Below are 21855 nucleotides of genomic sequence, written 5' to 3' on the forward strand. Positions count from 1 at the left end.
ACTGTTTTCCACAGCAGCTGTGTTACCAAGGAAAATGGGGTTCTTTCATGTGGTGCCTTGGTGTAAAACCCAACAATTAGTGTTGAGGAAAACAGGTCTTTATTTACAATATTCCAACCTGAGGAGGGCTGTGAGCACTTCAGCTCAGAGCCCTGTTACTCCATGGGACCCAGCACTTCCCTTGCTTCCCAAAAGGCTAGAAGCCAAAATCATGCCCAGAAGGTCCCCATTCCTTATCTGTCAGCTTTCTCCTTCATGATCTGGGGTATGATGTCATCAGCCTCCTTATAATAGTCCAGGAAAGTATGTGCCATTTTGCACTGGATCATGGTGAAGTCCAGGTTTTAACAGAGTCCTCTTTGCATGTCCTGAGTTTCAAAAGTCCAAAAGTCCAGATTTGCCAGGTGGAGTCCTTGGTGGCTTGGAGTCTGCCGAAGTTGGCATGATTAAAGCAGTAGCATGCCAACTTTCTTGCTAGCCCAAGCCCCATGGCCAGATCATTCCTATGAACCGCATAGCTGCTCCTTCCTTTTCTCAGACTGCATAACCCTTTTTTGCTTAATGGCTGCCCTCTTATTTTTAAATTCCTGACTGCAGCCTGTGATGCAGTGGGTGTGGTAACCAGTTCTGGCCATTAGTAGAACCTTGCCCAGGCTCTGTAAGCTCTTTTGTCACCATTCCATGGCCAAAGCCCTTCCCATCTCTTTGGCTCTGAAACTGTTACAGAAACAGGGGAGTCCAAAAATCCCCAGAGTTTGAGACTGGGGGATGGGGAGAAGGAAGCAGCTTTTAGAATGCCTCCACATGCCTGAGGCTGGTGGCTAGTGTCTTTCTTATGCAAAATGGCTTTAATGCATCCGTCGTGGTCGTCGGCAGCGGTCCGTCTCGAGAGACGATGGTGTAGCTTCTTAAGAGTCTATCTGCACCGCCGAGAATGGCTGTGCAGTCCGACTCGGGAGTGACATGGTATCTGTCTCCTCCCGTGTTGAATCGACATCTTGCGATGACGCTGAAGCTACAGAGCCTGGGCAGGGTAATATGGAGGGTCTGCTGTTGCCCATGCAGCAGACCCCCCCTCTCTTCGCAGCTGAAGGGTCCAAGGGAAAGACGGAGTCGATACAGCTTGGGTTCAGGTGCGCCGCAGGAGTTGCCGGTGTTGACTACAACGTCAAACCGCCTTAGGGACTCCGGCTCCGGATTTTCTGTCGGGGTTTACTCCCTTAGCCTTTCCCCTGAAGAGGTATGCCGCAAGGCAGCGGAGGTTTTTTCGAGTCAGAGTTTTCCTTCTCTGATGTACCCTGACTGGAAGATCGAACCAGCGACACTTAGCTCGCAGGCCGACGCTCAATCCACTGAGCTAAACCAGCCAGGGAAGTTTAATGCATCCAAAGCCTCAGATAGATGGGAGGGGTCTTGAACCAGGGGATGGTATGGAAAAAGCACACAGAGCCTACGGAAGGTTCTGTGAATGGTAGTCAGAACTGTTTGCAACACCCACTGCATCAGAGGACGCAGTCAGGGATATATAAGCAGCTGCAGACATTTTAGCTCTCTCTTGCCCCCTCCATGCGGCTTGGTGAAGGGGCTTTCTCAATGCGGAATAAAGAAGCTAAGTTCTCCATGCGGTTTTGAGAGGGGTCTCCAGGCCACTTTAAGAGGCTCTCGCTCTCGTGTGCTCCCTCCATGTGTCTTGGAGAAGGGGTCTCCAGGCTGCTTTAAGAGGCTCTCGCCATGCAGTTTTGAGAAGGAGAGGAGATCCATGTGGTTTGCAGGAAGAAGGCAGTTTACAAGGAGGCTGAGAATCCAGGCAGTTCTGCATTGAGAGCTGGAGGGCACCACAGCACAGAAAGGACCTCCCAATCAGAATTGAGTGATTGGCAGCTGCTGGTAAAGCTGAAATGTGTTTGGAAAGTAGGGAAACTGTGTTTCTGACTTTCCTAAGACTGGCAAGGTTTGGTAGGGGGGAGGCAAGGATATGTGTTTACGGGTGTTTTAAAAAACATAAGACTTAACAGCAGAAATCCACAAATAATCTAAATCTATATAACTGTTAAATAAACAACTCTTTTTCTTTTCACTAAACTCTGGTATTGAGAGTTATAATTCTGGCGGTGGGCAATCGGGCCCCTAACTAAAGAGCCAGTGGGTTTGTGTTCAGTTGGAGTGTGAGAAACGCTCACAATAAAAACTGGGACACAGGACTTGAGCAGTAAAGCGAGGCCTTTATTCACGAGTCTGCAGAGCCGGGCGCACCCTCACAGCCAGGACAATGTGCGTGCCAAGTAGACAAAGGAAACTGGTTTTATAGTCTTAGCTTCCCCACCCTGAAATTGCCACCCTAAAGTGATTATCTTTTACACCCGAAATTGCCACCCTAAAGTGATTATCTTCTCCACCCTAAAATTGGCACCCTAAAGTGATTATCTTCCTTGCCCTAAAGTGAGAGCGATTAGCTCCCCCTCCCTAACGCAATTAGCTCCCCATCCCCTCTCCTTCTTCCCCATTTCTCCATTACTGGTTACTCCGGAGTTACAATCTAACACGGTTATCTAAATGCCCGTTCTGTGGTTTGTAGATATGCCAGTGCTGTCAGCTCCCTTCTCAGAGATCCTCTAATTACATTTGCTCTTAAGACCCTTTAATTACATTTGCTCTTTGTTACTAATGACTTTTTACTGGTTTGGGAGTCACTATGTCCTTGTTTCTAACAGGAGCAGCCCAGGGGTTCTGTAACAAAACTAGCTACACTTTCTCAATATGCAAAGGCACCTCTTTGGAAAAATGGCTGTGTTCCACTGAGTCCCATCCCCCATTCCCCAAACCATGGGCTGTGGGGAATTTGGGGGACCCCTGTTACAGCTGCACCAGTCCATATTTATATTATTGGTTCAGTGTATATCAATGCATATACTGTATCCCCAACTATGCAAGTGCTATATCTCGTATCAGCAATTTAGCTGAGTTTTCAATACATGCCTTTCCACAGTTCTGTCAGGCTAGCTGCTTCTGAATGATGAGTAAGCACCATAAGTTCTGTGGTTACAAGCTCATTGTCATACCTCCTTGACTATGTAATGGGTTCTTTAGTTTAAGGTATGTCCAATGAATGAGGCATCCTGTAAGGTCTCAGGTGATGGTCTGGTGGAGGCAAAGCAGTAGGGAAGACAAACCCATATTTAGAGCATGTATTAACTCTGGTGTGAAATTTACTTCTTTTGTATCTATCCATGCCTAGTGCAATGGTGGGCATCAAGGAAAAATTAATAAAGTGCTCAGTTGCTCATACATTTTTTTAGCTATATGGTTTAAACTAAAAATCACAAATTTTATGAATTAGTTAATTGTTTCCACTTGTTATAAAAACCACTGAAAGAAAATTTTGCTCGGAAGCCAAGTTGTAGCTACTGTTTCTTACCACTCTTTGTTAAGGATTGATGCCAATGATACTCAAGGAGGCTGATGTAGTTTGAAAAAACATATAGAATGCCACTCTTCGTTTTTCTTATATTTAATTTGATGGTAAATAGCACTAAAGGATAAATTTGATTGCAAGCTTAAACAAAGGAGTAATATCTAAATCCCTTTCATATCACTTTTTTGATTAAGAGACTTGCCAGTCCCTAACAGATCCACAAGACCACATTGTTTAAGGATCATGACATCATAATGCTCTAGGGGCCTCTGTTCCAGCACTCCAGCTTGCCTGTCCAAGTTCTCGGTGCTTTACCTACCCTTGTTTCTGCATAGTCCAGTCTGTGCAGAAACGTGGCTTTTTTCCATTCTGTTTCCTTCTTCCGCTGCAGTTTGCCCAATGCTCCTTCCTCCCCCCAAGAACCTTAGTAGATTCCTATTCCCGACTCTCTGTGTACCTTCTATAACCAAAGAGCCTTCAATCCTCTTTAATCGTGTATAGTGTACCCTTGTGCTAGTTCCTGACCCGCTGACTCAGAGAAGTCCGACCTTTAGGTCTGCCACTCCCCCTCACCTCCCGATAAACATAAGTGCTGCCCACCAACCCGCAGGAAGTCTCGAAGATTGGCTGAAGCAAGGAAGGGCCAGCACGGGCACTTTCCAAAGGCAGCCCCGTCAGTCATGACGGTACGCTGGCTACAAAGCCGGCCCAGTGGGGCTGGCAGGTTAGGAGGGGAAAAGCCACGCAGAATAGCCTCGGAGTCCCCACACCTCATCCGGGGCCTTCAGCCAGTGCCTTCATCCGGTGCCTGCCCTCAGTACCCCGCCGCCGGACTCCGCCTCCGGAAGTGCCACTGAGAAGCACCGCCTTCCAAGCGGTGTAGAGCGACCCTCAAAAGGCGGGGGTGGCCCTGCGAGCAAGGGTGTCTGCGACGGGACGGCAGGTTGGGTCGCTGCTCCACTCGGGTGAGTCCTTGGAAGCTATTCTGGGGTCGCGGTGGGGATGGCCCTTTGTTTTGGTTCGCGGGGAGGAGGTGGGAGCGCCTGGTCCCGCCTACAGCGGTTTCCGTCCCCAGGAGCCCGCGGGGCCGGTGTAGCGAGGGCCTCTTTTTCCTCACTCCTGGTTTGCTCTGCGGACTGAAAATTCCGCTGTCAGGATCCGGTGACCGTGCCTTGGTGTGAGCTGGGTATCTGTGGCCAGCCTCGTCCTTTTGGGACCATGTTTTCACCTAACAGGGAAGTGGGAGGAGGGCTGCGCTGGGAGAGGCCTTCAGAGGACCCGGCGCGAGGGCCCTTTCTGAGGGTTGCAGAAAGCCGGACAGACCCTGTGGCGTAAGGGGTACAGAACCCTGTCGCGCCCTTGGGTTTGAAGGACACCATTCAAAACCTGTTTGAATCGCAGCTCTTCCCTGGGTTACTGTCAGGAAAAAAAACCTGCCTACCTAGTCTGAGTTAGCGAAGGTTCTGATCCCAAAAATGGAATTTTATTACTAGTCAAAACCATTTAGTAATTGAAAGTGGACAGAGTATTACCAAGTAATTTCTAGGGGGTCTGCGCTTAAAAAAATAACGAGTAATCATAATTAGCATATTTCTCTGCGTACGAACTTGAGTCTTTAAAGAGGTTTGTAAATGTCAAATATTTTAGCCTTTCCACAGAAATCTTTATTATATTAAATTGTACTTTCTTGATTTTTTTTAAGTCCCACAAATTCCATTGTTCAGTTGGTTAATCATTATCGACTATTTTTATTTAGTATTGACTATTTTTACTTATCTACAGTATATAAGGTACTTTACTAAGTCCTGAGGACATGAAATTATTGGCTATTTTAACTTATTACAATGATTTCTCCTAATCTCATCCCGCAGTGATGATCATTGTCCTCCAAAACAGGGATGGAGGAAATATCAGCCCAGGAAGCAGCAGGATCACCAAGGGTCCAATTTCAGTCTCTGGAGACCCAGTCTGAGGGTCTGCCACCAGAGCGTCAGTTCCTGCAGGACACCGACATGGAACAGGGACTCACTGGGGGTAAGACAGAGAGAGAGAGTACTTACATCCAGGAGAATGGGAGTGTAGAGGAGCTTCTGGGCCTGGTATGAGAAAGGCCGGTAACTTCAATAAGAAGGTGACCTCTAGAGGGAGGTCTGGAAGGGAGGGACAGAGGTGACTCAGTTCAGTAGTATTCACTCACTCTGCTCCAGCTGTTTTTCATTTATACATCTTTTGCTTCATCCCAGTTACCACATTTACGATAACTTCTAATATATGCTGTTTTTGCCACATCTCACAATCCTTGTCTGGCTTTTATTTCTTCTTAGGTTTAGGGTCGAACCCTTCCCTTCACTTAGTGTCTTCCCTCCTTGATGACCTTTTGTGCTTTGCCACTTGCCGTTCTGTTGAAACTGCAGTATTTGTGACTAATTTAATTTTGGTCAAGGAAACACTCATTTAGCTCCTTGGTTGAGCACAGTGCCTGTTATGAATGTATATATTTCATATATTGACTCTACAATAACATTTTTATTGTATTGTACTTCCTTTGTTTTGTAAGAATCTTATCTTAGAATACTTATGGCCAACTGCAGTGGAATAACTTGTGTGTCATTATCACTGATTGGATGCCACACTATGTAGAGTGCTGTGGGGCATTGTGGGAGTGTGGAAAAGATTGTGAGGAAACAGACGGACATTCCTTATTCTTAGGGGCCTTACACATTGGCTGCAGAGACAGTGCTCCTTCACAACAGAAAGGCTTAGTGATGTTTATAGAATGGGGCTAGGAAAGGGTCAGAAGTCTACTATATAACCATGGCCCTGGGCAAGTCACTGCAAACTCTTAATGCTTTGCTTTGCACGTCTGCAAAACAGGTATAGTGCTTAAAATCCTGAATCATGGGTCTAAACATGGGTAAGCAGGGCATGCAAGTGCTGAAAAGGAGCAGAGGAGACACACTCAATACCTGATAAGCATTCAGTGGTTTTACTAGAATGTTGATATGAAGAAGGGTCCTGTTGACTCTCTCTTCTATAAGGGAGCCCTGGGGAAGGGCTGCTCTCACTCTTGGCTCCTTTCTCCTCCCTTAGCTCCACCTGTTCCCCAGGTGCCTGCTCTTCCCCACGAGGGAAGCCCAGGAGACCAGGCAGCTGCGCTCCTGACAGCCAGGTACCAGGTGAGCTGAGGAACCTCTTTTCCTCAGGAACTGTTGCTGCTGGTTGAGTGTGGCCATTCCCTCACCCCATCTGTAAACCTTGCCTGGAATTTTTTTCAGTAGCAGACTCCAGTTTTGGAACTGATCTCTTCAGAGACCTGGACTTTACACAAACCACCTTTCCATCTTTCCAGACACCACCAGCAAACACCGTTTCTTCTTTAGCCCTAGTGTTGTGATGGGTACTTATTAGATGTTAAAGCATTATGGAACTTATTCCCTAGATTCTAACCTGTTCTCACTTCTCCCTAACATAAATACACACTGGAGACTCTGTATATTCTCCTTCACTTTGTGGCCATGATGCTGTAGTGGCCTCATTCCCAAGAGCAGCCAGGCTGTGTTATTTCAGGAGTTTGTGACATTCGAGGATGTGGCTGTGCACCTTACTCGAGAGGAATGGGGATGCCTGGACCCTGTTCAGAGGGATCTCTACAGAGAAGTGATGTTAGAGAATTATGGGAACGTGGTCTCACTGGGTAAGGACTGTCTTTTTATTCAGTTGATCTGTTGGGATTTCTTTACTGAGTAAGTGTGAGATGTCTGAGAAAGTATAGAGTTTGGCTCAGATTCCAGGCCTTAGAACCTCTGAATCCTCTATCTTTAAGTTCATCTCCTCTGGGAGTGGTTTTCCTTTGGGGGTTTCAGGACGAGACAGTCTACTCCCTATCCTGAGTTAATGGTTCCTGCTTTTGTGGGGTATCTGTTCCCCTATAGAAAAGGGAAAGTTGCTTGTGCTTTGCCTAAGTTTTCACCTTCCCTACCTTTTAATTTTTTTATTGAGAGAGACTCTAGGGCCTCCCAACCCACAACCAGACACTTTCTTTGCTGGTCATTCAGTGCCCCTATATCTGAGTTTCCCATTTTCTTTGGAAGAAGAAATGCCTTTTTAAAAGATAGGCTTAAATCCTTCTTGTTGAGTAATGCTTCACCCTTTAAGATCCCTAAATTCATCTCTAAGCTGGCAGAATTTGAGAGACTTCATTTAAAGGCATGACTCACTGTGCGTACATTTTAGTGAGTCACCTAGATGGTAATCCTAAGTAACCTCATTGCAAGCAGCAGAAGTCTCAGACTTAAACCATGTCTCTCCTTTGTCATTTGGATGGTACAGTAGGCATCCGAGATTAGGCAACCTGTGGTGCTGTGGAGAAGCATCAGTGGGGGTTGTTGGCAGCCCCCTTGATGTGAGCATTGCTCCTTTTCCTCCTTTTTTTTTTCCCTGTCTCTGTTTTTGTTCTTTTTATTTATGTGTATATTTAATCACAGTTTTCCTTTTCTGTCTGTTTCTTTCTTTCTTTATTTTTGCTTTGCCTATGCTAGTGGCATCCAGGGTGCTGCTTTATTGCCTTGATTACACTCAGGATTAATGAGGTCTTGTCTGTGGGGAGGCAGCTGCCCCCGGGGAAGGTTTTAGCTTGTTTCCCATTGCTGGCTCTTTGATCTTTGTAGGCATACTTCTCCGTCTTCCCACCACCCGGATTCATAGTGTGAATTCCTGCCCGGCCCTGAGTCATACCCAGGCAAGTGCTTTCTCTGGAGAAACACTTGCAGTACTTTCAGCAGGAATCTCCAAGAGATGGCCCAAGTATCGGCTTCCCATCGATATTGCTCGTCCCTACTCGGAAACTCCTTTTCCACGATTATAAGATATTACACTTGATTGATGGAATAGATGCTCCCAGGATGCCACCACTATGTAAAATTGCAGCTCCTCAAATGACCTTTGTTAAATTTCTAAGGGGCCAAGGAAGCCCTTGTTGCAACCAGATGCATTTTGTATCCTGAATTTTGAGTTCATTCAGAAGCTATGGTTGGTGGTCTCATCTACTTGTGTTTGAGGAACCACAAAGTTCAACTCCAGCTCTTCAGTTACGATCTTTTCATGTTATTTTAGAATGTGGAACATATGCTGTATGCCCCTCCTTCTGTAGTGAACAGGACCTTCCCCTTCTGATGCCTAACTCTCCTGTGACCCCTGGGCTTTCCTCATATTTAACATTCTAGTCTTCTTCCTTTAAGTCCCTGTGGTCACCTCCAAGGTCCTGCCTTTGTCCCCTTTCTTCTTTATTGCTAAACAGATTAATGCATTTATATGACCTTTCTTGATCACATGTTTCTTACCTCTGTCCTTGATGGAGGGGAAATGGGAGGGCAAAAGAGTTCATTTTCTTTATTTCAGGGTATCTAATTGAATGTATATTTAACAACTTTGTATACTGTAAAGTGATATGTAATTGTAAGATACTGTAAATTTTATCTAATAATTATATAATTTCCAACAGTTAATCTGCCTGCTTTTTGGAGTAAAGAAACTTCTTAGCTTAATCAGCGTAATAGCGCAGCATGCTATTCAATGGAACTCCATCCCATTTCCTCTCATCTCTTCACACACACAGGACATGCATGCACACTTACACATACTGGACACAAATGCATACAAGAAATGCTCCTGCTCAATTTGCTTTTGTGACCAAGTCAGCAGCATCTCCTTAGTAATTATTTTTTATAGTCCTTGGGAAGACCTTTCATATTTGTGGGTTCAGCAAACTCCACATGAAATGTAAAGTTATGCACTTAATTAACTTAGCTTAATGTTGGTGTTATAAAATAAGGACTTTTATAATTTAGTCCCTGACTTAGCAGCCCTACTTTCCAGTTCACCTTTTTTCCCCATTGCAGTAGCGCTGAGTTGTATTTGTTAGAGACATCAGAACTTTGGCCCTTGGTTAAGTGCTTTGCCTATGTTGGAAATATACAGAATATGAACAGTTGAATAAAAGAGTGAAAAAGTAGGTAAAAAGTCATAATTTTTATCATCAAATCCAAAAAGAAGTATATTCCGTTGACAGTGTATGAATTATTGGCTTGAGGATCATACCCAAAAGGACTTTTTCTGTGGCTTAGTGCTTAAAATTAAGATTAAGCATGGAGGTTAAGAGTGGGAAAGAAGCCTGAATTGCATTTCACATGGGGCAATGTGGCAGGTGCCTAGTTAGATGACAGCATTAGAAACATATCTATCAGCATTCTAGTTGATAATAAGTGGGTTGATAAATCAGGAATGTTTGGCATCTACCCCCTAACTTTTTGAAGTTGATGTCCTGGGGACAAAAGTGATTGTGGCTACTGCCACAGCTATTTATTCTTTCTTGAGTAACCAATATGTTGCTAGGTACTACATATATCTCATTTAATTCTTACCGTAGCCCCATGAACAGGTATTATTCTATTTTATACCTGAGGAAACAGGCTCAAAGAAGTTAAGTGATTCCTACAGGGTCAGAGCTAGACTTGGGACTCTCATCTGACTCTGGAATCCATGCTCTTTTTCCACTATTTTGTGCTTTAGAACAATTAGTCAAACCACATGTGATTTCTATATTTTTATGGCTCTGTACTCTGATGACAATTAAAAATGACTATGATAAATTGAACAGACAGGCATAAGGTTGTACAGTTTGGGAGCGGAAAGGACATACCATTCAAGAAGAAGTAAAACTGTCTAGGGATATATTTCATTGTAATAGGTATGTACACAAGAACAATATTGCTAAGAGATTTAATTTGCGTTTTGTTAAGGAACAGGAAGAGAGGCATGAATCTTAGCACAGCTCTAGTACAGGTAGCAAACCAAATAATCAGGTATGTTTTAAATACTTTTTTAAAGACCAAATGAAGTAAAAATAAATTTAATTAGAAAATGGTCAAGGTTTAAATTTAAAAATTAAAAGGTTTTAATAAAAAAATAAGCCATTTTAGATTAGAGGCTTGAACAAGGAAAAACTTCAAAGCACATGCTTATTTTGAAAGCACAGAGTTCTGACCTAAATTTAGGAAAAGACATTTAGACTAATGACAGGAAAACCTTTCTTAATGCTTTCTGTGACCCTTAGTGGTAGATTAGAAAGAATATAAACTGTGGGATTAAATTTAGTTCCAGTTACCAGTTGTGATACATTGAGCAAATATTTACACTGACACTCATTTTCTTCATTTATAAAACGTAAAAAATAATGTCTACCTTTCTGGTGTGTGCCAAGTAGATTATATTTGTAAGTACTTGGCTCATAGTAGTTACTCAAATGTTTGTTTGGGAAGGACAGCAAATCATGTGAACTACAGACCACATTTTTTAATACTAACACAAATTTCAGGAGAGTGTTCAGATTATTTCTTTATAGTGGAATTTGCTCAAATAGAATATTGCTCTGACTGTGCCTAGGAGTTTGGATTTTTATTATAAAGGGATTTTTATTTCTTTGACACTAATGATCTCTTAGATTCCTTTTAATTAAAACATATATGACTTCAAATCTGTTGGATCCTGGTTCTCCAATCACTGTTTTTCTGTTCTTTTTATTATGTTCACCTTTTATTCCATTATCAACTTATTGGTCCTCTGTTTTCTTTCTATACATATTTTGGAGGAAAGGATGGGTTTCACTCACAATCATTATTTTTTTTTTACCTGTAGATGATTTTAAAAGCCATGTTCTGAAATAAGACTGTCTGGGTTTGTGCCCTAGCTTGACCACTTATGATCTTGGGCAAGTTAATTAACACTTTTGAATCTTTTCCCATTTGTAAAATGGGTGCAGTATAGTAATTACCTCATAAAGGTATGGTGAGTATTAAGTGAGTGAAAGCTTATACAGCTCTTGGTATAGTACTTTGTACCTACCAACTGCTTAGTAAACCATAGCTTACTATTTTGATGATATAGGTGTCTTTAAGTCTATATCGCGAACCCTGTTTTCTTTTGAATGGCAGTGTTATATTTCTAACTTCCTGCTAAGTAGTTTCCCTTATACCTTTCTGTGTTATTTAAACAGAAGAATAAAATCAAACCCTTAATTCAACATCAAGATGATCTTTTTTATTGTACATATGTGACAAGTGTAGATATAAAGTAAATAAAATTTGTCTTATTTATCAAATACTTATCTCAAAATTTATAAATATCTCAAAATTGAACGTTGCAAATTATGTTGCTGCTTCAAGCCACACTTTTTTTTTAACTTGAATAGCTATTTTATTTGATATGGAGGACCTTAACTAAATATGTGTCCAAAAGGATTCTACTAATGTGCAGCAGGGATTCAGAAACACAGTGAATAAATGTCTTTCTTACATCTGTTCTGATCTCTCTGCTCATAGACTCTCACAAGGAATCCCAAGAGGGCAGCTGTTGGTTTATCATATTTTCCAGGCCCAATGCCCTTTTAAAAACAGTAGTTATTTGTTATATATTGACATTTGGGCACAAAATTGGCACTCAATGAGTAGTTCTTAAGTTAATGAATTAAAAGAAGTGCAAGATACAAGATACATGGTCCCTACTATCAGAGACTTTCTAAATCAGGTAGAGGTGATGATGAAACCAACTTAAAAATCTATAAATTCCATTATGTAGTGACATGTCAGGATAAGAGGAACAAATAATTTTTGTAGACATTCAGTAATTGAAGAGAAAGGCTTTTGGAGATAAAAGGCTTGAGCTAGACCTTATATGTGTGTTACTAGAAGCTTTATAGGCTGAACATGTATAAAAAAAATGCCCCTTTGATACTATAGTAGTTCTGCCCTTCAGAAACAGACTGCCTCTTACTTCCACTTTAAAACAGGTTAGATCTTCGCAGTCCATTATGCAAACCTGAAAGAGACCATTTTATGTGCAGGTGCACTTTTATTGCACTTTCCTTACTATCATGTTATAGTTAGTTGTTTATATCTGTCTCTGCAGTTAAGAGTGTAAGGTCCTTGAGGGAATGGACCTTATCTGCTTGGGCCCTTTATCCCCATATATACTTTGCATACCACATAAATGTTTGTTGACTAAACAGAGTATAAGCTCCTGATGGGTGAGATGGGTCATATTCTTTGTTTCCTCATGTGAATTGAAATGAATTGTTTTCTTGAGATTGATCCTAGGAATATTAATTCAGTCTTCACTGATTTTCTTGCTATAGTTCATCTCACCATACAATAAGTACTTGAATATTCACTTTTCTCCAGTCCAGCAAAGTTATATTTTGATGATTCTCAATTTTGACCAGGTCTAATACTGTAGACCAGATCTAATACACAATTGATACATAGGCAACAGGTGAGGAACGATAATGATAATTTTTGTGAAATTATCTCATGCACAAACTACCTTGTCTGAGTAATGTTTAAATGAATCCTATTGCTCCCAAAAGTCATAAACTATTTGTGCTCTATAACAAGGTGTGTTATAGAGCACCAATAGGAGCTCCTTGTAGAGCATCTTTGCTACTCTCACTCTTTAGGCCTTCCTAATGTCTTCTGAGAATTTACTTTCCCCATTAACCATTAGTTAAGAGAAACGTGGCTGGTATGGTATCTGGGGATAAATTGCCACATCCCATTTCCTTCTCTATGAGCAGGATTTCCAATTTCCAAGCCTGATGGGATCTCTCAGCTGGAACAAGATCTACAGGTCTTTGATCTGGAAACAAAGAATAGAGAAGTCCTAAGAGATGACTGCTCAGGTAAGGCAGAATCAATCAGATGGAATTAGTCCAGTTGTTGAGCCAAGTTATAGCTATTTTGGCAATCAGAATGAAGAGCTGTCTATTTACTAGAATGAAGAACTCTTTCTTTTTCTCTTCAGTTTTGATGAACTCTTTGCATTTATTTTGTTCCATATCATCCACGAGTTGTACTAGGCCCCTGTTCTAGTTGCTTATTTATAATTCTTTTGAACTATTTTCTCCTTTGATACAACCTAATTGGTTATCTTCTTACTCTGCTGAAAGTACCTTCTGTTTCTACCACACCCTGAACCATTTGGAATCTACCTCACTGTTCCTATTCATGCCCTTATATCTGCTGTTGAGATTTTGTGCCTCTGTTTTAGAGCAAATGAATGTTTCTTATCCTGATAGTAACTAGACTATTTAGTTTTCTCCTTTCTGAGTTTTCTTTTTCTAAGAACAGTGTACAGATTACATTTGCATTTTCTATTTATATATTGAATCAGATGCAGAAACCAGAGAAGAGAACAAGCTGTTGATTCCTAAGCAGAAACTTTCAGAAGTACATTCATGCAAAGCAAGAGTAGGAAGACTCAAAAAGGATATCACCCAAGTTCCTGAGACTAGAGAAGTATATAAACCTGAGGACAGATTAGAAAGACTTCAGGAAATCCTAAAGAAATTTCTATTCCTGGAGAGAGAGTTTAGGCAAATAACAATCAGCAAGAAAACTTTCAACAGTGAGAACAATGAATGTAATGAACCTGAAAAAAGCTTCGGTTTGGAATCTACCCTGAACACAGACCAGAGAGATCTTAGAATACAGAACATTGATGACATTGATAAGTATGACATGAACCTCAACCAGAATTCAGCTGCTGAGAAACACCAGCAAGTAAATCTAACACAGGATTTTCAGAGTAGGGAGTATAAGGAAAGCTTAATGGAGTTCTCCCACCTTACTAAATGTGAGAGTATTCCCACCACTGAGAAATCCTATAAATGTGATGCATGTGAGAAAATCTTCCATCAGAGCTCAGCGCTTTCTAGACATCAGAGAATTCATACTAGAGAAAAACCCTACAAATGTAAAGAATGTGAAAAATCTTTCAGTCAGAGCTCAAGTCTTAGTCGACATAAAAGGATACATACTAGAGAAAAACCCTATAAATATGAAGCATCTGATAAGTCCAGTGAATCATCTGATAAATCTTCTGGTCAGAGCTCAGGCATAAGTCAGCATAAGAGGATTCACAGTAGAGCAAAATCTTATAAATGTAGCAATTGTGAAAGAGTCTTCAGTCGTAGTGTTCATCTTACTCAACATCAGAGAATTCACAGAGAGATGCCTTGTAAATGTACTGTATGTGGCAGTGACTTCTACCATACCTCATACCTTGTTGAACATCAGAAAGTTCACTGTGAAGAGAAAGCCTATGAATACAATGAATGTGGGATGGCCTTTATTAAACATCAAGGAATTCGTCTCAGAGAAAAGCCCTATACGTGTAATGAATGTGGAAAAGACTTCAGATTGAATTCCCATCTTACTCAGCATCAAAGAATTCACTCAAGAGAGAAAACACATGAATGTAATGAATGTGGAAAAGCTTTCAGTCAAGCCTTATGCCTTATTCAGCATCACAAAATTCATAGGAAAGAGAAATCCTCTGAGTGTAATGATTTTGAGGAAAGTTTTAATCATAGCTCAGATCTTGCCCTGCAACGGGAAGTCATCACCAGAGAAAAAGCCTTTGATTGTGATGCATGGGAAAAGAACCTCAGTCAGAGAGCACATTTTGGTCAACATCAAAGAATTCATACCAAAGAGAAACATAATGAATGTAATGAACGTGGGAAGACATTTAGTCAAGTGCAGGCCTCGTTCAACATCTGAGAGGTCACTCTAGGGAGAAATCATCTATGTACTGAATGTGGTAATACCTTCAGTCATAGCTCAACCTTTATTCAGAGAACCCACACCAGAGAGAAATCCTCTGAATGTGATGAATGTAGGAGAACTATTAGTGTTAAACTCTGCAAACCGATACCAATGAGAAAACCTATGAATATATTGAAGTTAAATGCTTCGTGCTATGTTTATACTTTAGTTATCATTGTAGGATTCATACAGGAATAAAATCCCGTCACTGTAATGAATGTAAAAAGCCTTCTTCAGTCAGAAACTACCTTGTTCAGCATCAGATTCATTCCATGCAGAAAGCCTATGAATGTAATAAAAGTGTGTGTGAAGCTGTCATATTTCAATCCTCATTCAACATCAAAGAATCCATACCCAAGAGAAGCCATTGAGTATAGGAGTTCGAGTCCTTTTCATCATCAGAATATCTACAGTAGACCAGTATCTGAAGTAATTCAAATGGAAAGATTTACTGCCATATTTCTGGCTTTACTCAGCATCAAAATATTGGAGAGAAAATTGTTTATTATTTGTATATGAAATCGTTAATATATAGTCCCAATCTTTCATTGCAGAAGAGTCTAGTCTGAGGATTGACATCGTGAATGCAGTGCTGTTTTCTCATGGCATTCTTTAATATAATAGGTGTTGTAAGTAACTATGTATACTTTATTTATGGAATTCATTTAAGCTATTCTTATTTTAATATGGCCTATAAACATTTTTATTTTTCCTGAAATTGGTATGTATTGTTCCTAGCTTTTCTAAGATATTGTTATTACACCAATGTTAAAACATATCAGTATCTGGAAAGTAGCTCATTTAGCTTTTTCTCAGCCCAAGTTCTCTCCAAAACAGACTGTTAGGCCTACTCTTTTTCTGGGGACCACACTTCTATTTGTTTTCAGCCACAACACTTGGACTTCTGTTGATTTCTCCATTTTCTTAAGCGCTTCAAATGATGTTTTCTTGGTTTTAAGCTTTTCACCAGCAGGTATGCCATCTCTACTTAATGTTGCTGTTCTGGTGTCTTTCCCAAAGTAAAGCATCTTCTTTTAAAGGAGGTGAATTTCCATATTCTGTTCACCCATAAGTATGAAGGATTCTGGTTCCCCTGAGTTTATGGCAGGCAGCTAGACATTTTCAAGTGATACCCAAGTTCTTGGTTGCCTTATAAGCATCCACAGCCCACTAAAAGATGATAAGGACATCAGGGAGCCAACAAAACTCCTAGTGGCATAGCTATATTCATTCAACATCTACTCTGCATGTCTAAGTTTATAATTACTTTATATACTTCCACTGAAGGCCAGCAAAATGCTGGGGTCTGCTTTTGATAGGGCAACACATAAAGAACACACACTAAAAGGTCAGAGAGCTTTATAAAGCAGAGAGCTCAGCCTTCCAACAAAGATATTGCTGTTTTTACTTAATATTTCAAGAGTGGCAGTTCTGTTCCTGGTATTATAAAATTTTAACTGTTAAGATTATTTCTTTACCTATTTGGATTTTCATGCCCAATCTCCCCTCATAAATCCAGGATAGTATTTGAAGTGTGCGGGCTTTGTGTATAATTATTTATTATCACATTCCTTTGTATTTTACTAGAGTCTACAGGCCATATAAAGGAACATGATTATCTTGATTGATAGACGTGATCATGGATGTTGGCTCCAGATTTCAGGGCCACCATCATAACACCTACCAACAGTTCATAATTCTTTAGATTGTGTCAAAACATTTTATTATATTTTTCCATCTTAAGTTTCTTAATATTTTGTGAATAAGTGTTATTTAAAATTATAGTTGTCATTCCAGCAATTGAGGCTTTCATAGTTCAGATCTTATAATATTCATGAGGGATTCTTAACAAATATATAAAAATTTATTGCTTGCTTTATAAGCATTTTATGGCTAACCTCTAGGATAGTTCTACCACTATATTTTATCTCTTAGCCATCAGCAAGCACAGGATCTAATCAGGGCAATGTAGGGATCTAAATGAGTTGATCTAAATGTAAAATCAAGTGAAAATGCATGTTGTTTTTTTTTTTAAATCTGTCAATGGCTGTATAATCTTATGTTTAGATATAATAGTCAGCTGTGGTCATTATGAAACAGAAGTAATCCCTAAATAGCAGAATATATAAAAATCACATGTATGCATTTGGTTTAGGAGTGTGCTTTTTTGTACCACCTCTTGAATAAAGGTGTGTTTGATAATCTGAGGATCTGTTTCAAATAAAATCTGAAGACCTTAGCCAAAAGCATTTGCAAATCTTGGAATCGCCTCCCTGGCTGTGACTCAGTTCCTTCCAGAAACCTACTTCACAACAAGAGTAGATCACTCTCCGGTGTACTGATACTTGCTCTTCCACAGAACTCTTGAAGAGTAAAGTCTGAATGTTTAGAATTTAAAGGGTTATTTGATTGGATGCTGTTGGTACATAAAATAAGAATAGATCATTTGAGGTTTCAGTAGATCTAGGCAGAATGTGTGTGTGTTTTTAATCAAATACATTAAAAAAAAAATTAGAAACCAAATATCCTCAAGGACAAGTAACTTAATACTTTAAGCTTGCTGATAGTTATTGGTCCAGTATGAGTTTGTGTTCTTAGTCATTATAGTTTTGATGTTGGAGAGGGAAGAGAAATCTAATAGTTGAGGGACATCTAATTTTATCTTCTATCTGTCCACCCACCTACATGTACATGTATGTATGTACATATTCAAACTTAATCCTCATAAACTCTGCGAGGAAACTAGCTTCATTTTACAGAGGAACTGAGGTATAGAAAGATTAAAGAACTTGTTAGGGTCACACAAGTTCAAAAGTCAGATCGGTTTGACTCCAAAACTTTCCATCATGAAGTTGGCATTAGATACCAACCAGAGTAGTTTTCTTTGATCACTCTTCATTCTATTACAGACCCCAGTGATTCACTATTATAAGTCTGCAACTGATTCTAAATGCTCCCAGAACTCTCTGGGATAGGAGAAAATATTCCAGTATCTTTTGGGAGCTAGTGAGAGACCTTCACTACTTCAAACAGGCTTAGACAATTTTGACAATGTCAGGCCATGGGTCAAAGCTCCCAAGTTTCATATCTCCTGACAAGTCACCCCACTCCCATCACTAGATTTACATTTCCCCTTTTCATTGCCCAAACATACTCTTAATTTTTACTGCTAACTAGAACTTGCTGATGGACATGTATTCTTACCAAGATTTATTGTCACCCCTGGTTATAGCAGTGGAGCAAAGCAGGTACTGGGAAAATCAAGTTTGATTCCTAGGTTCTGGTTTGAGCAAGAGTATCTATAGGAGACTGAAGAGATGGAGTATGCTGAAGGAGAAGCAAGGAGAGTGTTTCAGACAAGAGAGCATGCTAATAGGCCTACAGATGAAAGAGTGTGGCATTTCCAGGGTAATAAATGAGCCCTCTGGAGAAATGCCTCACCCTAGGAAATAGTATGAGGGAAACTGATGAAGTTTAAGAGCGAAGTTCAAAAGAGACTCCCGGCGTGTCATCTCAGCAAAGCATGATGGGTTCCCACATCTAGAAATGTAACGTCATCCAACCCTTCATTCAGTAATAGAATTGCCAGGCTAGCCAAAGGATACAGTTCACCTAGTAGAATGAAGACATCCACTGAGTAAGACAAACAGTAGTTGTCAAAGCAATAGCTTTGGAATTAAATATATCTATATTTGAAACGTGGCTGTTCATTAGCTGTGTGACTTCGGAAATTTCACTTCGCTTTTCTTGTTTTCTTGTCAATACAATATGGTTAATAACAGCACGAAAATTAAAGAGATAATGTAAAAGGTGCTGGTCATATAGTAAGTGCCAAAAAGTTAATGTAAATACTAATTAAAACCAATAAAAATGGAAGACAGATGTCTTGATAGAGTAGAAATAAAATCTAAAGAGGGACTTATTGAGCAAGCATCTAAGTGCAGAACTATTATTGCCCAGGGTGGGATATCCTGGGTTTGGAGAACTTAAGATTTCATCAGGCATCCTGGGCTGTGGTAGAAACTGCCTTCTCATAGGCACCCCTGCTGGAGTCAGCAAGCTGATACTTGTCTCTTCTAAAATTTGTATCATATGACATCACATTTTCAAAATACAAGTGCATGAAAGAACCGTTGTTTAATCCACGACTGTAAGAGTGATTTTCAATCAAGTATAAGATGGTACCCTGTATAAATCAACAAGAAAATGCTGGAGTTTTTTATTTCGCTGCTGCATCCTGTTCACTTTTAGAAAATGGTTAACCTCTTGTATTTCATTAATGTTTATAAATTTACAACTTGGGCATAATTACAAGTGTCTGTCTTTTTTTCTTTTCTGCGGTTGCACACAGTACAAATCCCAGTCTTTCTCATTGTCCTTCCTGGGTGCAGTTAGACACCAGGCTCTGGTTTGAACAGACCAGGGTTCAAATGCTGCCTCTGATTGGTTATTAACTGCAGCTTCTGGCATGTGAGATAGTAAAAAGTACCAAATTTATGGGATTGTTGTGAGGATTAATGAGATAATGGCAGTTCAGATGTTCCACAACTAGTAGCTGTTATTTCTGAGATTAACAGGAATTTACTCGTCATAACTCATTCCCTTAACTTTTTTTCCTGCTTCAACAAATCAGATGTGCTTCTGGGCAAATCTGTACTGCAGGCGCATCTTGACTTCTCTAAGGCTTTTCTTCCTCATATTGGTGTCGGTAAGGGTATGTTCCTCCTGCTTGTTTATGTACTCAAGGCAAAACTGGGAGGGGCTGGGTTGAAGTGACTAAGGGAGAGGACAGGGTGGACTGAGGGCCCAAGTAACCTGAATTTGGGACCAGCCGGGCAACCTGACCTGTGATTTTGAAGAACGGAGGTGAGATGGGTGGTAAAACAGGGCAGGAGTCAAGTGGAGAAGGCAAATGGGGTGCACACAGGGAGAGAGGGGATGAGAGAAAAGGAAACAACCGATTTAGATCTTCGGTTCACTTAGGCGGTAATGGGCATATAGAGAAATCTGCCCCATCCTCCTACAATCCTTCCTGGGGTGAGGACAAACACCGAGGTAGGTCCCCACCCCCTTGCCTTTCTGGACCCAGCTCCGCAGCAGCTTCTAGAGTCAGTGATCGAGATTAGACCTCCGAGCTGCCTAGATGGGATCCGGAAGTGCACACCGAGAAACCCGACTTTCCAGACCTCTCCCAGGAGGGTGAAGTCGCCGACACTGGAGCTCATGGATCGGACTGAGCGAGTGAGTGTAGGGGTTCAGCGACCCCGGGCTCTGAGAGGAGAGTGGGGCGGTGTGCGCCATCGTGGTGACAAGCTCCAACTGCTGCAGTGGACTCTGGCTGGGGAGGGGGAGCGGGGTGTGGCACTCCCGTGGGATCAGGGTGGGGCCGCAGGAACCTGCTGGGCTGCCTTCCGGTGCTGCCGGCCTGGTGTCCTCCTCATGGCAGGATCGAGCGGGTCTGGAGAGGGAATGAAACTTCGCAGACCTTCTCCTGCGCTGGGAGTCTGTCCAGGGAAAGCTCCACCTACTCTTTTCCCTGTATCTGACCCGTTCTCCCACCCTTTCTCAAAGTGACTGCCCGTCCCGTGTGTCATGTTCTGAAGAATTTTTAGAGAAGAACTTGGCCTTGAAGCAGCACAGGGGACTGGACTCAGCCTATGGAGAAGTTGCCTGAGGAGATGTCTCAGGAGTCCCTGTTTCCATCCCCTGCGCAGGAGCATTGAAAGACCAAGGGTGAGGAGTTGACCTAACTGGCTTTGTCTAAACTGTCCTTTTAACCGCAAACTCAGATCAAATGGACACGATTAATGTTACACTTAGAATTGTCCTGGTGCAAGACAACTGATTATTATTATTATTACCTAAAGCTTTACTGCATGTAAATGAAGCTTATAACTAATGTTTCCTCTCTGACTATGTTGAGCAAACCTGGATGAGCACTATCATTAGCACTAAGTCTTTAGGAGCTGTCATTCCAGCACCTGCTAACTTGCTTGGTCTTTGGAGAAGCTTGGTGAATGTCGTGTGGATAAGTAAGTGAATGAACCCAGCAAAGTTTGTCCCATACCCCAAGTACCAGGAAAAGAGTAAAGTCCTTCCAAGGCTCTCTTTCACCATCAGGGAAGGTACATTTTCCACTCAAGGTATAAACTGCAAGAGGGTGCCTGCCTGTGGAATACAATAGATAAGCCAGCCACCTACTGATTAAAAATGAGGTTAAACTTTTTTTTTTGGAGGTTAAACCCTTAATATCCACATTTAATATAAATCTTCCACCTCACCATTTTTCTGGTATATATGTCTGACATTTAAAAAAATGAATTTGATAGTTTAATTAGTAGTCAAAGGTTTAGATAATGCACATCGTGGACTTTGAGTTGGCATATGTTTGGGGAAATTTTCTTTTATCCATTTTTCCACTTTATCACCTGTAATGATATTTTCAGGCTAATATTTCATTCAACAAGTATTTATTGAGTTATTGTTATGAGATGTTGAGACTGACTTGAAAGAAAATCTAACCCTTCACCACCAGAGCTTAGAGTTGATTTGGAATAGTTAACTATGAGAGGCTGTAGAACAATAAACGGTGCAGATATTCACAAGAGGAGATCCCTGTGAACTGAGTATTAGCCCCAGAACCCTTAGAAAGTCATGAGTTTGGCATTGGAAGAATTTAGAGTAAGAGAGGAGTCAGTTTTTGATGAGTGAACAGAATAGATCCTTACCACAGATTCCTTGTTGCTAGTCTTTATAAGAAGCCAACTGCCCATATTCACCTTCCTT

General features: G+C 41.0%; 2 protein-coding genes across 17 annotated transcripts in view; both read left to right on the forward strand.

Annotated features, from left to right (window-relative positions):
- Window positions 1-4141: 4141 nt before the first annotated feature.
- ZNF655 (zinc finger protein 655) lies at window positions 4142-17169 on the forward strand. 6 transcript variants are annotated; one of them, XM_090276689.1, is made up of 6 exons: window positions 4149-4377; window positions 5309-5446; window positions 6503-6588; window positions 6980-7106; window positions 13038-13142; window positions 13634-17169. In XM_090276689.1, exons 2-6 carry the CDS (start codon window positions 5311-5313, stop codon window positions 15022-15024), a joined length of 1845 nt encoding a protein of 614 aa, XP_090132815.1. In that variant the 5' UTR covers window positions 4149-4377; window positions 5309-5310; the 3' UTR covers window positions 15025-17169. The 6 variants fall into 6 exon arrangements, with proteins under 6 accessions (XP_090132809.1, XP_090132815.1, XP_090132814.1 ...); XM_090276686.1 differs by lacking the exons at window positions 13038-13142; window positions 13634-17169 and adding an exon at window positions 8080-8916 and having other exon boundaries at window positions 4249-4377; XM_090276683.1 differs by lacking the exons at window positions 6503-6588; window positions 6980-7106 and having other exon boundaries at window positions 4142-4377.
- Window positions 17170-19855: 2686 nt separating this feature from the next.
- Window positions 19856-21855, forward strand: part of TMEM225B (transmembrane protein 225B) — a 41167-nt gene continuing 39167 nt past the window's right edge. For 3 of the 11 annotated variants that reach the window (XM_090276714.1, XM_090276713.1, XM_090276715.1), the window contains exons 1-2: window positions 20155-20310; window positions 20641-20802. The gene's annotated coding sequence lies outside the window, so the exon portion shown is untranslated. Of the gene's footprint in view, window positions 19936-20147; window positions 20311-20640; window positions 20803-20961; window positions 21102-21855 lie in introns of those variants that run through there. The other 8 variants (XM_090276718.1, XM_090276717.1, XM_090276712.1 and 5 more) reach the window with 7 other exon arrangements.

This window comes from Furipterus horrens, unplaced genomic scaffold, assembly GCF_987537825.1.
Source record: "Furipterus horrens unplaced genomic scaffold, mFurHor1.1.pri manual_scaffold_5, whole genome shotgun sequence".
NCBI lineage: Eukaryota > Metazoa > Chordata > Mammalia > Chiroptera > Furipteridae > Furipterus > Furipterus horrens.

What these genes read in the sequence shown, in the direction of transcription:
- ZNF655 (XM_090276689.1), top strand. Translation starts at nt 5,311, where the DNA reads ATGGAGGAAATATCAGCCCAGGAAGCAGCAGGATCACCAAGGGTCCAA. An exon ending in GGAACAGGGACTCACTGGGG is followed by an intron (nt 5,447 to 6,502) that starts GTAAGACAGAGA and finishes CTCCTCCCTTAG; the next exon opens with CTCCACCTGTTCCCCAGGTG. An exon ending in CCTAAGAGATGACTGCTCAG is followed by an intron (nt 13,143 to 13,633) that starts GTAAGGCAGAAT and finishes ATATTGAATCAG; the next exon opens with ATGCAGAAACCAGAGAAGAG.